Here is a 19985-nt window from a genome sequence, read left to right as displayed (position 1 = left end):
GTTTATGGGGAGTCTTAACAGGTCTTATGCTATTTCTAGGACTTGCGGAAGGCTCATTATCAATCATCTGTCTCTCTCTGTCTCTCTCTCTGTCTCTCTCTCTGTGTGTGTAAGGGGTGGGTGGGAAGTTAAGTCCTGTGCCTCTACTGCCAGAGCATGTGTAAGAAGAATATGGCTCATGAGTTGTAGTGCTGGCCTTCCACTTCCTATCTTGCTCTGAGATTCCATCCAAACGATAGAAGTGTACATAGGTATCAGCAGTGCTTGGGAAAAGAAGGCTTATGTTTTAACGAAATGCTGCCACCTTTTGGCTTTAGGAATCATAGCAGGTTCTTTCAAGAAACTCTGTAATAGTATGAACTTTTAAAAATGGAATCATTGAGACATCAACACTATTCATTCTCTGATTGTCACTTCTAAGATTAATTAGACATTTCAGTCAGCAAAGATTTTGTATTTATAAAATATTTACTGCACATGGATGATTTTATAGAACTTTTGTAGTTAATGTGTCCCATACTGGGGGAATCTCTAGCTTTTCTATTTCTGTCTATCAGACACCACCTATGTGGAGGACCAGGATGATACTTCCCTTAAGAAGGATGAGGCATAGAGTGAGTTCTTTCCTCCTTCCTTACAAACACACACCAGGAGGGTCTTGCTAATTGAAGGAATTGATGGCCAAAATAGCTGGCACACATTTCTCCAAAGCCAGCAAAAAAACTGTTTTGGTCAGGATGCCTTAGGAGATCATCTGTGCTACTGGTACTCTTCCACAGTATTCCACCCACAATGCCATGCCTTGTAGAAAGAGCCAGGCATTTGACCTAGCTGGGTCTTTGTGAAGCAGCACTAGCTGCTTTGGATGGCTAACACTCTTTCCACAGAAGTCCTCTGTCCACTGTCTTTCTCTCAGAGGGAGACAGAAGGCAAGTGGTGGAGGCAAAGATTTGTGGTGGTGGTGGATGACTTCTCCTGCCTCATGCGATAAGAGAAGTCTGATTATTATTGCTGCAGGAGAGGAAATGTAGGGTAAATATGTAATAAATATATTGTTTGGTTGAGAGAAGGCTCACTTGATTCAGTAACTGAAACCTGTCAGAAAGGATAAATTCAAGTCGGAATACCAATTCACATTGGGGTGTGGGAAATTAACTTTCTTTGCATTAAGGAAGAAAGCAATCTGGCTATTTATGACTGTAAATAAATCATTAATTTCTATATGGTTGTAGAATTTACTAAACTGCAGTTCACAATATCTAATTCAATCACGGCTGTGCCTAATACTTGGCATGTCAAAGTTGTTATGACTGAGCATCTTTGGCAAAGTTCGCTTAATTCCTGTCAATGTGTAAATTCTTTAGTAGCTAAGTCACTTACTGCATCTCTGAACTGTGACAGTGCCAATTTGTATGCTTTGTTAGAACTGGGGATACCAGAGCATTATAACTCAAGGGAGCAGTAAGGTGAGCTAAGACTGTACCACACATTATAGAAATTAGCAAGTGTTCCTGCCATAGAATGTTTCTACTAACACATGAAAGGCATCCTCATCTTTATTTCCCTCCTGTAAATCCATGGAGGGAGCCAGGAACAACTAATTATAGTTCTCCATCTATTTTGTTAGTTTAACATTTGCAAACTTACGGAAAGCTTTTACCGAATTAAGATTAAATATGATGGATACACCATACAGAGATGGAAGATATAGAGGTATTCCAGCAAAAGAACGTACTTGTGTATATGGTTGTCAAGAGGTAGAGGACCTTGTTCATTACATGTTTTTTGTCCTCTCCACCAAGAAACAAGAGAAAGGTTCATTACACCTATAATAGAAACCAGCCCCAGTCAAAACCCATAGGATATGATTTTTTATCTTCTACTGGACCTGAATAAATATGTAACTAGGAAAGTAGCTTTGTTTTCCTTAGCAGCTAAAAAAATCAGGAACAAGTATATAACAGGGATAGCCATAAACTGTAAAGGCGATGACTATATTTGACAAAAATTTTAATGCATAATGACAATTGTTGTTGGTTTGTCTAGAAATTCTGTACCAGATACGAAATATCCGCATTTTAGATATAATTTATATGTATTTTTATACTGTTATACTGTTATATTGTTATATATATTGTTATATTGTTGTGCTGTGCAATGACCTTTGGTCAAAAGCAACAAAATGTGAATGAATATCTCATGGTTAGTTCTCCATCTATGTCCAGTGGACATGCATTCATAAACATTTCTTTCTTTTCTTTCACAATGGAAACATAGTGAAACACTATGGTTGAGATCTAGCAGTTCTGCCCGAATACTTAAATTACATTTTCATTTTTTCCCCAGCTCTGGAGTGCAGTTTGGTGAGTACACCGGAGGTCCAGGAGGGTGAAGACTGTTCTTTCCACCCAGTTGCAGCTGGACACTGACTAGGTGCCAGATCTTTGCATCTTTGGCCATTGATTGGATGCAGAAATGACCACATCATGCTATGGTTGAACCATATAATGGGATGTTAGCTCAAGGAAGAAATGGATATCTTCTTTCACAATGTTCACAGAAGTGCATATACTGGCATCATTAGTGATACAGGATTCTATCCATAGATTCTAGCTATGTAACCATTCTTTCTGTAACATGTAATTTTTCACAGGTTTTGAGGATGTACTGAGTTTAGTTATGCACTGGCTACTTTTAGCAAATACACATATGCAAGTGAAATGTGTTTATTTTTTATCATATAAATCTATATTGGGTGATATGGATGATTGTCTGTCTATACACCTACAGAACTGGATTATGTTTACTTCAAAGGACCACAGTGAAACACTGTCAACCCCCTCACAATACCCTGTTGTACTTACTCTGAACAGAGCAGGCTCTGCTGGTGCCATCTTGATACACTGAATATACTGAAATGTTGGAGTTCCTTTTTATTCTGAGGTGTTCTGTAAAGAATAATGTTTCATTTAAAAGAAACTTGTTTTTATGGTGAATTTTAGCAACAAAAGGTTCTGAAGTACAGTTTTAAAAAAAGATGATGAAAGGAACCTCTGAAACAATGAATTGTGAATTCTAATACCATGGTTTTGTTTTGACTTTTTATATGATTTGGCGCAAAGAACAATAACTTCTTCATTACTCCATAAACTTAATGGGAAGTCATTTTGAAAATTTCCAGAGCTATTTTCTCCTTCACACTTAAAATAAGAGAAAATGGGCCAGTTTCTTCCAATTTGTTTTTATATAGGTGAGTTTACTATTCCAGTCTTATGTTCCCCACATTAAATTTGGACTAATCAGCACTATCCAATATAAATGAGGTTAATGGAGGTGTTACATTTGGATGACATACTGAAGCCCAGACAAAGAGAATACAAGACAAACAAATCAAAATTGCATAGAGCATAGTGCAGAACAATGATTTGTAAGCCATCATTGAAGCCTTTTTGTTGTAAGGGCATGGCACAAATACTTTAAATAAAATAAATCAATAAATGATAAATAAACCACAGCTCCCTTGTTGTCAAGATCTTATTGTTAATGCAGCAAAAGCTGGAAAATATTGGTAAAATATAAATAAATTAGTTGTTTCAATTAAACAAGTTGGCTGGCATAAATAGAATGTAAGGAGAAATATAAATTGGGTAAAAAAAATTAGATGTTGGAAAGTTAAGGAAAACCAAAATAAAAAAACAAACTATTTAAGGGAAAATGTTCATGTAAAATTAGAATAGAGAGAAATTGTGCAAGGATATACATGCCTGAAGTGAAAACTGGCCCTTCTGAGATTCGAAGTCTGTTGACTTGAATAACTTATATTAAATTAGTCTTACAAAGTCTAAAATATATATCTGCATTTCTTTATCTATTTTACCATTGTAGGAATAAAATTGTACTTCTTCAGCCTTAGAAATTATGAAGGGCTAGGTGAAAAGATTCTGTATTTTACCTTCAATATATGTTGTTTTGTTCTGGCTCGGAACTTTTCTCCACATAATGCCATGATGGTAATGACTGATGACTACGGAGGTCCATTCCACTACGTACCACAAAACTGCTTTTCCATAAATTTTGGGAGGTTCCCATCTAACAAAAAATCCTTTCTGGTCATCATCAGTTACCTGAAATTTGGTAGGAGGTGGAAAAACTACAGGGAAAAACAGATTGGAGTACTTAGCAGCTTGTCACCGGTCTAACTTCTATTAGAGAATATTTTGTGTAAAATATTTGAAACAGCATATGCTTTATGACAAAGAGGTCTGTCAGCCTAAAGCAGTAATCTCCCTGCTAGCCTCAATTGTAGTTCCCGCTACCGCAACCTGTCCCAAACTCCCTGGGATTGTCCTGATTTTATCACTGCTTGATTAAATCAATGTCACTGTCATCAGCCAAAATATTCCTTTTGTAACTCTGAAGTTAAAATCATCAACCAGCTGGGAGTTGTTTCTGGGATTTCTGAAAAATCCACAGAACTGCCTCAAGACACAATTCACCCCATAAATATGCCTACCTGGGCAATCCTACTTCAGCCCAGTTTGGAATCAAGCAGAAACTGTCTAATTCAGACTTGACTCCTTATTACTTGCAGCGCTGAGCCACATTCAACACACAGCCTTCTCCAGATTAGGGCCATCATCTCCGCAACTGGTAAAGCAGAGATTTACCCTCCAAATTGTTATGTTACCACCTTTTATATCTTAGTTCTTGTATGTGGGTGTGAGAGTGTGTGTTCTTGTGTGAAAGTTTATTTCCTTTTTACTGTACAAATAAAATTACATGTGGACCTTGCACTCTGGAGTTCTGGGAGTTTGGAACAGATACACATAGGCTAAAAGTCCCAGTTTTAAATTATCAAAGTCCTCTCACCACTTCCAATAGAGCTAAATTAATTTTCTCATTGAATTAAGTAAGACAGTGAATGCCCTCTTGAGACACCCTGCAATTTCATGAAGAAATACTCTTGGTATTAATGAAAAATGGGGTGGGGGAAATTGGCCCAAAGACCAAATTGCCTTTCAGGGAACTCTCACAGAGACCACATGCCAGTAGTTTGTATCAAACTACACACCTACACACACAGAGCTCTCCCAGCCCTTCTCCTTAGCTGACCTATGCAGATCCCGTGATGTTGGTGGGGGCTTGTTTATTGCCAAGAAAGAGAGTCCCATTTAATGATGACCAGGGAAAGTTTGTATTTTCAATAAGCACAGCTGCACTGAGCAATGGAAATCTGTTCAGCTGGGATCAGAGTGCAAGAGGAAGACATTTTCTGACCTGTCAAGTGAGACTGTAATGAGAAATCATGGCAGGCATCCTGCTTCTGAATGCTGCAACCTTGTTTGCTGGTGGAAGGGGGCTGGAAATACCATCTTTGTGTGCTCCGGTTGCCAGCTGAACAGACTCCCATTTCTTGATGTGACTGTTAGCTATTAAAGTAGGTTGGAGGAGGGATTTACAATTGGGCAATTGTGAGGAGCCCTTGAGTTTTCATTAGTAAAAGGCACTTCAGAAAGTTATACCATCATGATGAGTGTCAGTTTATTTTAAACTAGAGGCTTTAACAGATACATTTATTTAATTGTTTAGGGCATATTTAAAATAGAGCATATATAATAAAATTTGGGGTGGGTTTTTTTTTGATGCCATCAATTTTTTGCTTTCGATTTCATCCTTGCAATGAAATAGGATTGTTACCTGGTTAGATATTTGTGATTCTGGGTTGTGGAAATGAAAAGAGATGGCCCTGATTGTTAGCTGCAAAAGGTTCAATCTGAAAGTTAGATTGGCTACAGACTAAGCAGCGATCTGCTCTGAGTGTTGGGAAGTCTTACATATGAAAAGTATTTTTTCCAGTACAATATAACTATGCAGTACCCATTTCTGAAATGTTTTGCATGAGTCCCAGTTTAATATAAATGGAAACAACAGTAGCAACAACAAAATTCCTTACCACGATCATCATGGTGCTGATGCTTCACTGTGATATTTGCAGGTTTAGAACTTCCTTTGGAATTGTGCGCTGCCACATACACAACACTCACTGCTGGGGGAATGAGAACTTTGCATGTTGTTTCAGTTGTTTTACATAACTCCACAATGTCCCCTTCTTTTTCACAGTACACTCTATAACCCAGAATTCTTCCTCTGCTCTCTTTGGGAAGAAATGGCTAGAGAAACAGAAAAAGAATTGGCTTTTGAGAAATATTTTGTGTTGGACTTTTAAAAACATGGTTTGTGTAGTCTTACAAATCTTGTGTCTAAGATGGCTCTTTTACTCTTCCTTTGGTGGTCCCAATTACATAAAATAAATGTCAGTCACTACGGACGATATACCACACGACTGAAATTGGAAGTATAATCCAGTGTTATCCTGAACGGAATCATGCATATTCACATTATTGTGTGAAAGGTTACCACGTGTGATTACTGGCAGTCCGAATGCACTCTGAACGTAATCGTGTCAATCCACAGTTAAGTAAATTTGGTGAACTAGCGAAGTCACAAACCCTGTTCCTAGACAACTTCGCACTCAGTGATGGTGTGATGTACATGTCTCCAATCTGGAGAAGGGGTTTCCCATGAAGCCATGCTGCAATTCTGCTTCAATTTTGCTTCCGCTTGTCCTTCAGCATTGCGGGGGGGGGGGGGGGGGCTGCTGCCTGCTAATTAAGAGGCATGGATCTGGAGCTATTGGATAACCATTATATTCACGTTTTAATGTGACAAGAGTGAATATATGCTTGTTTTAACGTGAATAGAACATGCTCTTTCAATCATTCTCCCCCCCCCCAACCTCTTTTGTAAATTATGGGGTTCCTTGGTTCCTCTCTCTCACTCGCCTAAATATGCTATGCTCCCACCATCTGCAGTCTCACTGAGCATGTGCAAGGGTGTCAATTTGCAATTAAGAACCCACTGATGGGATAGCTTACTTTACACAGAATTTGGGTCACGTTCGGGGAGGCCATTACAGTGAATTTAAGGTATGATAAATAATCACGTAATTGCGTGAATTTTCAAATTGACCTCGCTATCTTCTCTTTCAAAATTGAGAGCCTCCCGTCCTGTTTGATAAACTCCTACATCTAATAATAGCCCAATATTATGCAAAATGCTCCAGACAGAGGTAATCAGGAGCAGGAAAGCAACAAGGGAAGACATATATAATAATTTCTTGCCTGTCATTTTGTGTCTCCCCATTGTTTCCTTGATTCTATAACATTTCTATCTGTCGACTCTTGGAGAACTTGGAAAAGTTGCTTTTTTTGGAGCATCACTCCCAGAATTCCCTGGTCATGGTGACTAAGGGATACAGGAGTAGTAGTCCAAAAAACAACTTTTTAAAGCTTTGCTCTTTCCATCTCATCTATCTTCCTGTCCTTAAAGACAAGTGAGAGCATATACTTCCTACTGATGGCTCCCACTGAAGTATGCTATCATGTATTTTTTTCTGAAGTTTTAGACCAAACAGTTATTGAGTCACCATATAGTCCCATGATGGATTATCCCAGGTACTGTCTTCAGTTAATTGTTTTCCTCCTAAAATTCATTGATTAGATTTTTAAAATGTTTCTGTGTTCTAGAGCTATGAGAATAAGATGACCCAAAGCCCTAAATATTAAGGGTTGCTCCTTCCCTTAATGAAGAGTTATAATTTGATATGTATGCAATCCAGAAAAGAGATCAACTATCACCTTGATCAAGATGGTCACCTCTTGGCTGCCATTCTGGTAAGTTGGCCCTAGATATCTCCATACATCAAGTACTGAAGATGGCTCTGTATTAAGAAAAATTGAAAACAGGATTTTTGGCATGTGATTATAAATAGATATTGTGGCAAATAGCAAAGCTTATTATGCATTTTTGTGTTTGTCTTAGATGCACCCCAAAACTTCATTGCACCTCATATGACTTAAATTTCCATTTCTGCAACCTCCTCTTACACTACACCTTGAAGACTCTGACCATGTAGACTTCATGATTTCAAATTCCAAATTAGCCTTCCCTCCTCTTTTTAATTACAGCCTGTTTCTTTTGGTGTTGGGGGATGAGGTGAGAGGGAAATAACAATAACCTTGCTTGAAAGATCTTGAGATATTGAAACCTTGCATATTTTGGTGACTTTTGTATTTACATAATAAAGACGCTAGTTTTTGGATGAGCAGTTATTCTGTGACCACAGGTTCTTTTTTCAAGCTGAGAACTCAGCTTTGTAATGTGTGTTTCTGGTATATAATGCTGTAAGACTGATAAACTGCTTGCTCTCCATGGCAACATACATAATCTCTCTTTTCATCCTACATTCTTTTGCCACCCTTTAAGAGAAAATAATTTAAATACCAGCTGGTCATATTGTTGTTTCTATTTTTAATTTGCCTTGATGTCAGTTCTGAGTTCTAACAAAACTATCATTGAGGTTTCAGGGCAAGATTTCAGAGGAGGTTTTCCATTGTCTGAGAGAGTGTGACTTGCCCAAGATCACCTATTAGCTTTCTGTGGATGAGGGAGGATTTGAACTCTGGTTTCCTGAAGTCACAGTCCGATACTCAAACCACTAAACCATGCTGGCTTCCATAGTTGGACATATGCCTAAATTTATAAGCATACATTTTTTACTTTAAAAATTAGGGAGGGAACACAAAATTTAACATTCATTCAGATCTTGAAAAAGTTGCACGTAAGTTGGTAGTTAAGGAATATTGAGAACTGTAGTTAAAAAAAGTATTTTTAAAAAAGATTTTGTATCTCTGACATCGGGCTTTCTGGCTTTCAGATGGTATCATCCTGAATACATAAATTTAGACTTGTTGTAAGCTGACCTGGGTCCAATGTTGTTCAAAAAGTGGGAAATTAATTAATTAATTAATTAAATTTGATATCTGAGGTAAAGCATCACATGGGGTCAACCCAAAATTCAGGGACCTATTCACACTGTACTAGTGTTATTATTCCACTTTAATTGACATGGTTCCATCTGATGGACTCCTTGGGATTTGTAGTTTGGCGAGGCACTAGAGGAGGACTCTAACTGGGAATTCTAAATGCTCCTACCTAAATTACAAATCCCAAGATTCTATAAGAAGGAAGTAGAATCATATCACTGTAATTCTGTAGTGTGAATGGGCCCAAGGAGAATTGCCCTTGAAGTGAGAAGCGTTTCGACAGCCGACACAAAAATAAAAGTTTCTCTCCTGCTTTCTGTCATTAAAAATATTACATAATATGCTGCCCTTTCATGATAATAAATATCACCTGCCTCAGGTGAATGCTTAACTCTTCCTAATTCTAGGGCTGGCCTGTGCCTTTTATAGCTAACATCAAAAAGTTGCAACATTTCAAAAATGGAGATGCAGTGATGGTTTCATCTGACAAACCTTTCTCCACCTTTTATCTATTAGAGCAGGATCACTTGTCTTCCTCCTCCTCCCTATGGTAAACAGTGTGATTTGTTCCTGAAAGTGTAATAAAGTATACTCCCCCCAAAAAGCTTAATATCGCAGTTTTGTCAGCAGGGGTCAGTAATACCTAATAATACTGTATGTGATTTTCTTGTAACTTTAGGGATGGCTAAGAATTTTATTTGCATTGGTTTTTTTTAAAAAATAACTTTCCTTTTTTTTTTAAAGTCACCCCCCCCCCCCACAATAAATCTGATGGAAAGAACTTCTGAGTTTAAAGAAATGTTGGGAAAAGAAAAACTAACATATTCATCCAGCCATGCAGAGGGCTTTGAGGTTGTTGTTGTTGTTGTTGTTGTGTGTGTACTACCTAGGGCTGATGGAAGTTGCAGTCCATTCATACCTGGAGGCCACACTTTGTCCACACTGACGTATTTGAATTCAGTTAGACCTATGTAGGAGTCCAAGCTAGGAAACGTTACATTGTTGGACTATAATTCCCCAAATCCACCATCAAACATGGCCAGTAGGTATGCTGGCCAGATAATTTCTGGAGTCTAAGAAAGTATCATTTAAGTCCTATTCTGGGTAGGCTTGTGTTGCACATCACATTTATTTGCATACCAGAGTTGAAAGAGTGGTGGTGGGAATGTATTATTAACTCCTCTCTCACAGAGACAGGACAGGTACATTCATTTTGGTTCCCAAGTGATGAATGATTTTTCAGCTCATGCTAAAACTGAAAGTGAGAGGACATATCTTGCAGAGATATGTCCTTTTCCCTGGGGGTTTTCCATACACTTCTGAAATTTAGAACATCACAGCATGGCGGATGTATGTGCTACCATTACTCCACTATACTATGCAGCAATAACTATTGTGTTCTGTTGAAGACAACACAGGAAATAAGGGCACAGGTAAAGATATAATCTAATATTCCAGTTCCTGAGCTGGTGAAACTACAGCTTCCTGAAGCTATTTTGAACATATGACGGTGCTGAAAATGATCAGAAAACTGCTGGGTGGCTTACGGTGGCCAAAATATCTTGACGCATCCCCACACTGCTTCTAGGCAAGGCTTTTTACTGGGTGATTGCTCTACTTCAAACATGGCTTTTTATGAGGATGCTGATGGCATCACCTTCCACTTGTAACCCTCTTATTTGTTTTTTATTTCCACAAAAATCTCCCTGAAGCAGGACAAAGTGGAGTATCTGCACAATGCTTTTAGAGTTCAGCTATCCATCGGAACTATAGAAGCACCTTTAAGCAAGGATTTAATAGTCAAGAAGCTATAAAACTCACCTGCTTCTGGAGTCATATACATTGTCGATTCACTCCAACTGCTCCAGAAAGCCCTGGCATGAATTAATTTGCATCTTACTTGAAACTCATACATTGTGATTGCTTCTAAGTTGTACTCACTGTGATGTTCTGTTTCAAAATCAGAATCCCATTTTCTAACCTGAAACGGAGAAGCAGTGGAATTCAGTTCCATACTGTTCTGTTCTGTTTTTGCAGGTTTGCATCAAGGATTCCCCCAAAGTGTTTTTAGAAGCATTATTTCATGTGAACCCAAAGCCCATCACGCTAGCCACCAATAAAATAAGTTGTTTCTGCTTTTCTCCTAGTTACCTCTGCATCTGACATAACTAGGTAATTCATACAGAGACTGTTATTTTGGACTAACGTCATAAACCACAGCTGTAATAAAAATTCATAAGTACACATGAAGAGCAATGCTGGATCAGGCTAGAGGCCTCTTCAGTCTAAACATCTGTTGTATAGTGGGTACTATGGGAAACTTACCAGCAAGTCATGGGCTACATCTACACTGCAGAATTAATGCAGTTTGACACTGCTTCAACTGTTATGGCTCAGTGCTATGGAATTCTGAGATTTGTAGTTCTGTAAAATACTTAGTATTCTCTGTCAGAGGTCTCTGGTGTCACAAGAATCTATAGATCTTGGTGTTCCAGAGGATGGAGCCATGATAGTTAAGGCAGTGTCAACAGTTATTTCTGCAGTCCAGATTAGATCAGAATTATATACTCTCAGAGCAAACATGCTTAAATTAATGGCAAAAGAAACAATGTTAGTATTACACAATGTTAGAGTTTGAATTCATTGGGCTTCTCTCTTCAGATGGCAAGATGGAGAGCTTTATGCAAATAGGTATTTAGTACCTCCTTGTATAATGCCTTTGATCCAGTTTCACAATGGCAGTGAAAAATCTCCTGGGAAGGTTCCAACCCCTAATCACTGACAAGCAGTGAGGTTGCAGCCAGGGGCTTTACAGCTGCCCTTGTGCAGCCAGTGAAGTGGAAACAGCCTTTGCTGGATATCTGGAGGATGAAGAATGCTACTCTTTCCCTGGCCATGCAACAACAGTTGGACATCACCTAGGTACACCGCTGCATTCAATTTGTGAGCAAGGGGGTGGTGAAACTGTGGCACAGAGCTAACTACCATTGCACAGCCAGGGAAAGCATCATGGTGCACCTTTGAGACTAACAGAGAGAAAGAAGTTGGTAGCGTAAGCTTTCATAGACTTCAGTTTCCTTAGATGTATATTTACCGACTTTTTTCTTTCACTTAGTCTTAAAAGGTGCTACAAGATCCCTTTCATACTGATTTTCCAGATTAACATGACTATATTTTTGATTATTGCCAGGGAAGAAGGAGTAGACTTCATTCTCTGGACCTCCAGCACAAGCATGCTGGCATAGCTTTCTGCTCTGCCAGTGGCTGGACAGGTTCTTGGCCTGTGAATCTGCTGGATATTGTGTGAATCAGAATCATCTGATGATGTACTACTTTCAAGGTATACAATAGATCTTGATCTACTGTCTCCACACCTTTGCTATAAATTATATGAGTGAATATAGGGTTCTAAACACTTGGGCTGTGTGAAAGTTGTCATTAAGTACAGTTTGAGTCTCCCTTATCTGGAATTCTGAAATCCAAAATATTCCAAAAACCAAATCTTTTTTTATGGGTGCTGAGAGTGTGACACCTTTGCTTTATATATTTCAATGTACACAAACTTTGCTTCATGCATAAAATTATTTAAAATATTGTATAAAATTATCTTCGGGCTATGTGTATAAAGTGCATATGAAACATAAATGAATTCTGTGTTTAGACTTGGGTCTCATCTTCAAGATTTCTCATTCTGTACACACATGCCAATACAGGTATTCCAAAATCCAAAAAATTTAAAAATCCAAAACACTTCTGGTCCCAAGCATATTGATTATGGGAGACTCAACCTGCACATGCTTAGAGAAAAAAGTAGTAGAATACATGGGTTGTCCATCCATTTAACTTCATTGCCTTTAAAAAAAAATATTTCTTTACTATAAGAAATCGTAGCTACCAAATCCTACTTAGATAATGAAAGGCAGCAAATATAGCTATCTACAAAAGTACAACACAAGGAAAAACATTTGTCCAAATAAGATAAATACTCAAATTAATCTTAGGAAATTTGCTCCATCTTACAGATGTATAAAGGTATGCATGCAAAGTTTGGCTCTGACATCAGTGGGGAAAAAAGCAGTAATGCTATTGCTACTGATACAAATAAAATATGGAAGAAGAGATTGCCTCACATGCCATGTTTCACTTGTTGCTTCCTTATATCGTTCTTCACAGTAAGTTCCATTGATTGCAGTTTTTTTTTCGCCACTGTATTATAGTCTTAAACACTGGAGACTCTACAGTTATATTCTGGATCACAACAGGATTAGCTGGTATCACTGGAAGAGATAGAACAATACTAAATTCAGTATTTGCTGACAAAATTGCTAACTATTTGCCAATAGGCAGATTTTAGAGGCTGGTTTGTCCTAACCTTCAAGAGAAGCATATTAGTAACAGGTGGGTTATTCTGTTAGGCATGTGGCATCATTGTATGCCAGTGGCTGGGGAACACAAGTGGTAAAGTGCTATTATGTCCATGTCCCACTTGTGGGCAGCCGAGACAGTTGAGGAATCCACTTTGTATGATGTCAGTGGGGCAGAGATTCCACTCTGAAGTTTAGTTTGAATGTTAAAGGACCTACCTAAGATGTTAAACCTAATTTCAGCACCTTGGATAGTGACTTTAATAATAATAACAATAATAATATTTATTCATATTCCACTTAATCTCAGGGAATCCAAGCGGATTACAGTGGTAAAATACAGTACAATTAAAAGAGATAGATTAAAATTTCCAAAATCCCCCACCCTCCACCCTCACATAAAAACATAATCAAGTCCTAAAAAGAGATTAAACTGAAAAAAGAGTTTAAACTAGTATACAATACACTAAAATGAGTTAAAAATTTTCAGGCGGAATCCGGGTAGGGTAAAAGATAAAAGATGGAGGATGAAGGGAGAGAGGGGGAGAGGTAGGTCAGCAAGAGTATTCTAGTCTGGAATGGCCTGCCGGAAGAGATCCGTCTTAATAGCCTTCTTGAAGGTATCCAAGGTGGTAATCTGACAGATCTCATCCTGCAGGGATGCTTGGGAATGCCAGTAGGATTCAGGTTGAAAGCTTCTGTTTCAATCCAATTTCACTCAAACCGTGACTGAAATAATCTCCTGCTGCTTTGTTGATCCTCATTATCATGTCTTCTAAGACAGAAAATCTAACAAATGTCTCTGTCTATCTCTTGGTAGTAAAAATACAGTCTTCATAAATTCAGTAAGTAACAATTTTCTGCCACCCAGTACTGTATCTTCTGCCCAAGGCAGTCACCTATCTTTTTTAATGATAGGCATAGTTGTAATCTAGGCCCTTCCATGTTGCCAATCATGCTGTCTCAGACACTTCCAAGTTGCCAGTCATGCTGCCAATCAGGCATACACCAAAGTACTACTGTATAGCCATGAAATTTCTTCCCCTTTCATAACAGATGCTATAAATTGTTGTTTGGGAAAGGATTTGCAACATGAATGGAAGGAGCAATGGCCTCTGATGGCTTCCATCCAAATTAATGGGGCCGTAAATCTTCTCTGAGTCTTTGCCTATATTTCGAAAGAGCTATCTAGGATGCTGAACTCCACCTTCAAAACAGATTCAACATCTTAGATAACTTCTCTGCAATTCAGGCTAAACCCCTGGAGTGAATCTGCTGCCCCACTGATATGGAAGTGACCAATGGCCACTGGGAAGGCAGGTTGTTTCCGTCCAGAAGGATTTTTGAATAAAAGGTCTTTCTATTAAAGAGAGCAAAAATAGGACCTAGATCAAGAAGATAACTTTCTGCATACTTTGAAGTATTATTTCTCATAGTGAAGTCAAGAAGAGAATGCTGACAGGATTGTAGCCAGAATAGGGTCACTGAGAAACAAGAGAGGGGTACCTAATGTTTGCAGAAGCATAGAAGAAACAAATGGGACAGCTCCTTTTTCCCAGAATAACTCTGTGAGGACAGGATGCATTGCTGACTCTTAAGCTGGGAAAAAACATGGGAAACTGGGTGGACAGGAATAGAGTGACTTGCTGGATGAAGGTATGGCTGTCTGGCTATGACCCCAGACAGGAGAAATCCAATTAGATTGCAACAATACATTGCAACATTTTGTTACAGGCCACACTTGTAGAACTCTGGCATTATATTCTTAGACATGAAGGTGGAGTTCAACATCCTTACTGCACCCATCAAGATCTCATTCTTATCTTAAACTACTTACATAGTAGGCCAAAAAAACCACCCCATTTAAAAGCAGCACTTAAAGAAAAACTCTCCAAATTACTATATATACTACCTATATCACTGAGGTCAACGTGCAGTGGATCCGAATGCACTGTACCCAGATCATTTTCAGCGTGGACCAAAACAGAAAATTGTTGGTTTTCTAGCAGTTGACTCAGAGGGATGATGGCTGAGGTAACATTTGCAGAAAACATCTTATTCTCTTCTGTTAGTAAGCTATAAAGATGAAAGAATGACAGTAAGGACTCCATGTGATAATGCCCTGTGTATCATTGCACTGTAGCTATAAAACATCCATCTAAAGTAGATATTTCTAAAAACATTCGTAAGTTATAGATAAGTTTTTTCAATGCTTAACCCTAATCAAACAACTTCTAGACATATAAACATAAGGTCAATCTTATTCTATTAGCATTTCAAAGTCCTATACATACTTTTTCAGCCTGGTCAGCATTGAAGACACCCATGTCACAGTATAAGAAAACCATAAAGCTGCGTGAACTTCCACATTTTGAGCATCAACTAACCATAAGTATGCTTTTGTAAGTCTCATGGATTGCAGTGAAAAAAAATCAGAGTCAAACCTTTGTTTAAGGCTTTTGCCGCACTGCAGAGTTAGTGCAATCTGACACTCTTTAACTGTCATGGCTTCATCCTATGAAATCCTGGGATTTGTAGTTTGTTGTGCCACCAGAGCTCTCCGATAGAGGAGGCTAGATGGCTCACAAAATTACAAATCCCAGAATTCCATAGCATGGAGCCATGGCAGTTAAAGTGGCAGTGTTGATGCAGCCTTAGACTGTACTTTGAGGAAGCTGTTTTGTAGTGCAGTGGTCCTCAAACTTTTTACCCTTGTGACCCCTTTTACATCTACATGTGGATATTGTGCCCTCCCTTGATGTAGTGTATGAATGAAAAATATTTTGTTTTAGTGTGTATTTTCATTCACACATTTGTGTATATTCATATTTTAACTTTTTGTAAAGAAATAGCGCTCTTCCTCTCCCTCCCCCAGGCAGAGGCTACAAGCATCCTACTTGCTTTTCTCTTCTCCTCCAGAACAGAAAATGTTTGGGAAGCAGGGCAGGAGGAGGGGGAGTCAGGGACTTCAAGTCTCACATTCCTTTTAAGCAACAGTCACACACCCCTACAAGGGTCCTGCTGCACAGGTTGAGAATCACTGCTGTAGTGTTCAGAGCTTGAAAATTTTGCTTTTTTTAATACCTGCAGCTCTCAGTTTCCTGCAGTTAGCAAAGCCACTGTAGCATGTCTGAATCATGCTGGATTATGTCTTAATTTGCAGACAGGGACGTAGACAAGGGGGGGGGTTCTTGGGGTCCGGAACCCCCCTCCATTCGAAAAATGAATGGTGTGTGCTGCTGCGCCGCCACATCCAAGCCCCATTATAATGGTGGCACTTAGTCTGCCCCCCCCCATCCTAAAATCCTAGCTACGTCTCTGTTGCAGAACAACATAATAAGGGCAAGAAATGGTACAAATGTAGACCAGGCACCAGTGAGTCAGTTTTCTTTTAAACTCATTGAGCTGGTAATCCAAACTGGGACTTTTGATTCCCCCCTCTTTGAGTTGAACTTCTCTCTTCACAGTTTCACAAACCTTTTTTTTAAAAAAACTCTTTATCAAAAGAAGATTGCTTTGCAGAATGGAAAAAAACTGCTGTTCAAGAAATGCAAGTCAACCATCTGTGCATGAGCTTTGGACTACTCTCTGCTAGTCTTTGGATCCCTGACATAATATACACAGTATGTAAAGGGATCTTGGACAGTCAGTCTCAAAGGTTCTACAAAATCCCTTTGCATACTGATATTCCAGACATGTCCTGGCAATGTCTCTGAATAGTACACACAAGATCTGCTTCTCTCCTTTCTTGCTTTTCAGCTAAAATGCATTATGAATCCCCCCTTTCCCATTCCACTACATTGGGTACTACTGGAGAGTGAGTGTTATAGCTAAGACTCTTAATTAAGGAGAAAAGACACCAATGGCTTAAGCTAAACAAACAAACAAACAAACACTAAAAGATTTATTTTAGAAACTTCATTAAAAAGGAAAATTCTCTAAGGCAGTTCTTCTTAAGCTATCTGATGTGGGGGACAAGCAGATTACCCTGCCTCCATATGCCAAGGACATGGATAAAAAGAATATTCAAAAATATTCAAAGAACAGTAAAAAACAACAACCACAACAATGTTTTTCTGAGGGTGAAGAAATCCTGAGGACAATAATCCATTAAATTGAGAACTTCTTGTGTGCAAAATTCGCATATGGTTGTTTTGTGTAAAAAACAGACAGCATTTTTTGTACTGAAAAAGTTGCTTTCTGTGCAGATAATCCTGTTTTCTATGCAAACATATCACATGCAAATTGTATATACAATACATCCCCAATTGCAGCATTTTACACACAGGAAACAACTTCTTCTGTACAGAAAATAATATCTCTGCACAGAAATATATTTTTGGCACAGAAAATGTGAATTTTTCCCTCAATAAGAATTCTGTCCCACCAAATTAAATTTTCCCCAAATTTCTAGCATTGTAGGAAACGAGACGTTGAAAATAATTCAAGCTAGAAGATCTATATTTTCTTTTTTTGTATTCCCTTGCTAGCTTTGCCTGACCTTTTTCTTGGAATACTTTAGCACTATTTCTAAATGTCCAACTGAAATTTAAGTCAAAACATGGCTAGAAATTTGGGGACTGAAGGAAAATTTCACTGGGGGAAAGAATTCTTATTTGGAATGGGCCATGCCCTCATTTTGTCTCCTTTACCCATAGTTACACCCCATGAGTCCCAAACTCCAACAGAGGGTCAGCTGCTAGCTCATTATGTCTCTGGCCTTATTGCTGCTCCTCCTTGAAGTTCTCCCCTGTCTTTTCTAAGCCAACTGTTTTCTCTAAGCCAACAAGCAACGACAGGAGCAAGAGAAATGTGGTAGCCCCCATTACCTTCTCTCTCACATGGTAGCCACATGAATTGTCCCCAAGTATCAGAGAGAGATCAAGGAACAAAGAGGTCAATCCCCAAAACTGTAGTCTGGGTGAAAAGAGGGCAGATCAACAAGACAAGAAGGGAACACATAAGTGGCACTTGTATATTTTTTTTCATTGAATATTGCTTCTCCCTTCCCTACCCTTTAGTTTTTTTCTCCAACCTTGCTGTGACCAGATGCTTCTGCTCTTGCTTCTGCTGGTCTCTATCTCTTCATCTCTCTCTCTCTCTGAACTACTTCACGTACATGTCTCACTATTTCCTCTTCTATAGTTAGTTCTTTGAAACACAAACACACATCACACCCATTCACTCCCTTCATCTCTACCACCTTTCTAACTTTGGTTCATAGCTGTAAAATCCATTTAATTTCAAATTTCTATTTAGAAATTTACAGAATTTTATAAGGACTTCAGATAACAAGAGTGAGAAGAAGGAGCTGGATCCACTCAGAGGAATGGATCTACACTAAAGAACTGGTGCAGTTTGACACCACTGTAACTTCCATGGCTCAAGAATTATGGGATTTGCAGTTTTGTGACATATTTAACCTTTTCTGTTAGAGAGCTCTGGTCCCACAACAAACTACAAATCCCAGGATTCCATAGGTTGCAGCTATGACAGTCAAAGCCATGTCAAGTGCAGGTCAGAGTGGAGAGAGAATATCTGGGGCCAGATCAAGACTTCCCCTCAGGCAGAAAAGAAAATGGCCAAGAACAGGTACATAGTACCTGAGACTGGTCAAAGTTATTTTCCCAGCTGAGAGAGAAAAGCTTACAAGCACTTCTATATAGAAGTAAACATAGAATAATAAACTAGTAATAATCTGCTGCCCTGTCATGGCACTCCAAAATATCATGGAAGGGCAGCCTGAGGGATCAATCTCACTCCACCACATGGTAGGGCCAGTTTGTGGGAGGGGGACTACAAAGTACAATTTACATCCCAAACAGGATCCAGAATTATGGCCATAGTTGCATAGTATGTTTGGTTTTGTACCCAGAACCTGTAGAACTTGAGCACTGCTTTTCAGGCCTACCCCAGAAAATTTTCTACTTGAACATTGTTGGGTGAGAACAAAGTTTTTTACTCAGGGGGAAAAGTCTGGTCTAGCATTAAAGGCATGTCTGGTGACCTGCTTTCTCCCCACCCCGAAAGTGTAAGTAGGACACTTTATTTACTAGCAGACAAGATCTACAACACATGCACAAGCCTGCCTGGTTTGTGGTTGCTGTCTGTGACCACAACTTTAGTCCCCATAGTCAGACCACAACATCAGTTACAGATCTGTCATTTCTTCATTCTTGGATAAATTTGCAACTAACCTAGTTTTAAGCCCAAACTTGATGTTCCAGGAAAATGAATATCATGCAGTCTCAACTATGTTGTTGGTGGGTTTTTGAAAATGAAAAGCAGGCTCTGAAGGCTACCATTTTGAGCAAATGAAAGACAGGACCAGGGCTCAGAAAAGTTGCTTTTTTGGATTACACCTCCTCAAACCCTTCATTATTCCAGTGGCCATGCTGGCTGAGGGATTCTGGTGGTTGTAATCCTCATAAGTGACTTCCCCAAGTTCTAGGCTGGATGTGCAACTGTTCATTTCCCCAGCACATCCAGTACCACCAGTCACTCTCCTTCCATAGTTCTAGATATGTATTTAAACTGTCAAATATGTATCTGCAACTCTGCATGGATAAACAAGATTGCAGAGATGGTTTCTTCTGCCTTCTACCTTTCCTAACATTGTTGTCTTTCTAATGAGTCATGCTTTCTCATGATGTGGCCAAAGTATGGCAGTCTCCATTTGATCGTCTTGGCAGGAGAAAGTAAATTAGTGAAGCTGATATAGAAGTGATATGCCCAG

The 19985-nt window shown here is 38.8% G+C and overlaps 1 protein-coding gene across 1 annotated transcript in view; it reads right to left on the bottom strand.

Annotated features, from left to right (window-relative positions):
• IL23R (interleukin 23 receptor) overlaps positions 1-19985 on the bottom strand; it is a 41465-nt gene that overhangs the window by 11446 nt on the left and 10034 nt on the right. The window contains 8 exon segments of the mRNA XM_042465016.1: positions 2865-2948; positions 3953-4150; positions 5957-6170; positions 7698-7780; positions 10707-10866; positions 13016-13087; positions 13089-13162; positions 15162-15325. Coding sequence (XP_042320950.1) covers positions 2865-2948; positions 3953-4150; positions 5957-6170; positions 7698-7780; positions 10707-10866; positions 13016-13087; positions 13089-13162; positions 15162-15325 — 1049 coding nt within the window.

This window comes from Sceloporus undulatus, chromosome 4 (assembly GCF_019175285.1).
Source record: "Sceloporus undulatus isolate JIND9_A2432 ecotype Alabama chromosome 4, SceUnd_v1.1, whole genome shotgun sequence".
Classification (NCBI taxonomy): Eukaryota; Metazoa; Chordata; class Lepidosauria; order Squamata; family Phrynosomatidae; genus Sceloporus; species Sceloporus undulatus.
Note: the sequence above shows the minus strand (reverse complement) of the source record. Positions and strands in the feature narration are given on the sequence as shown.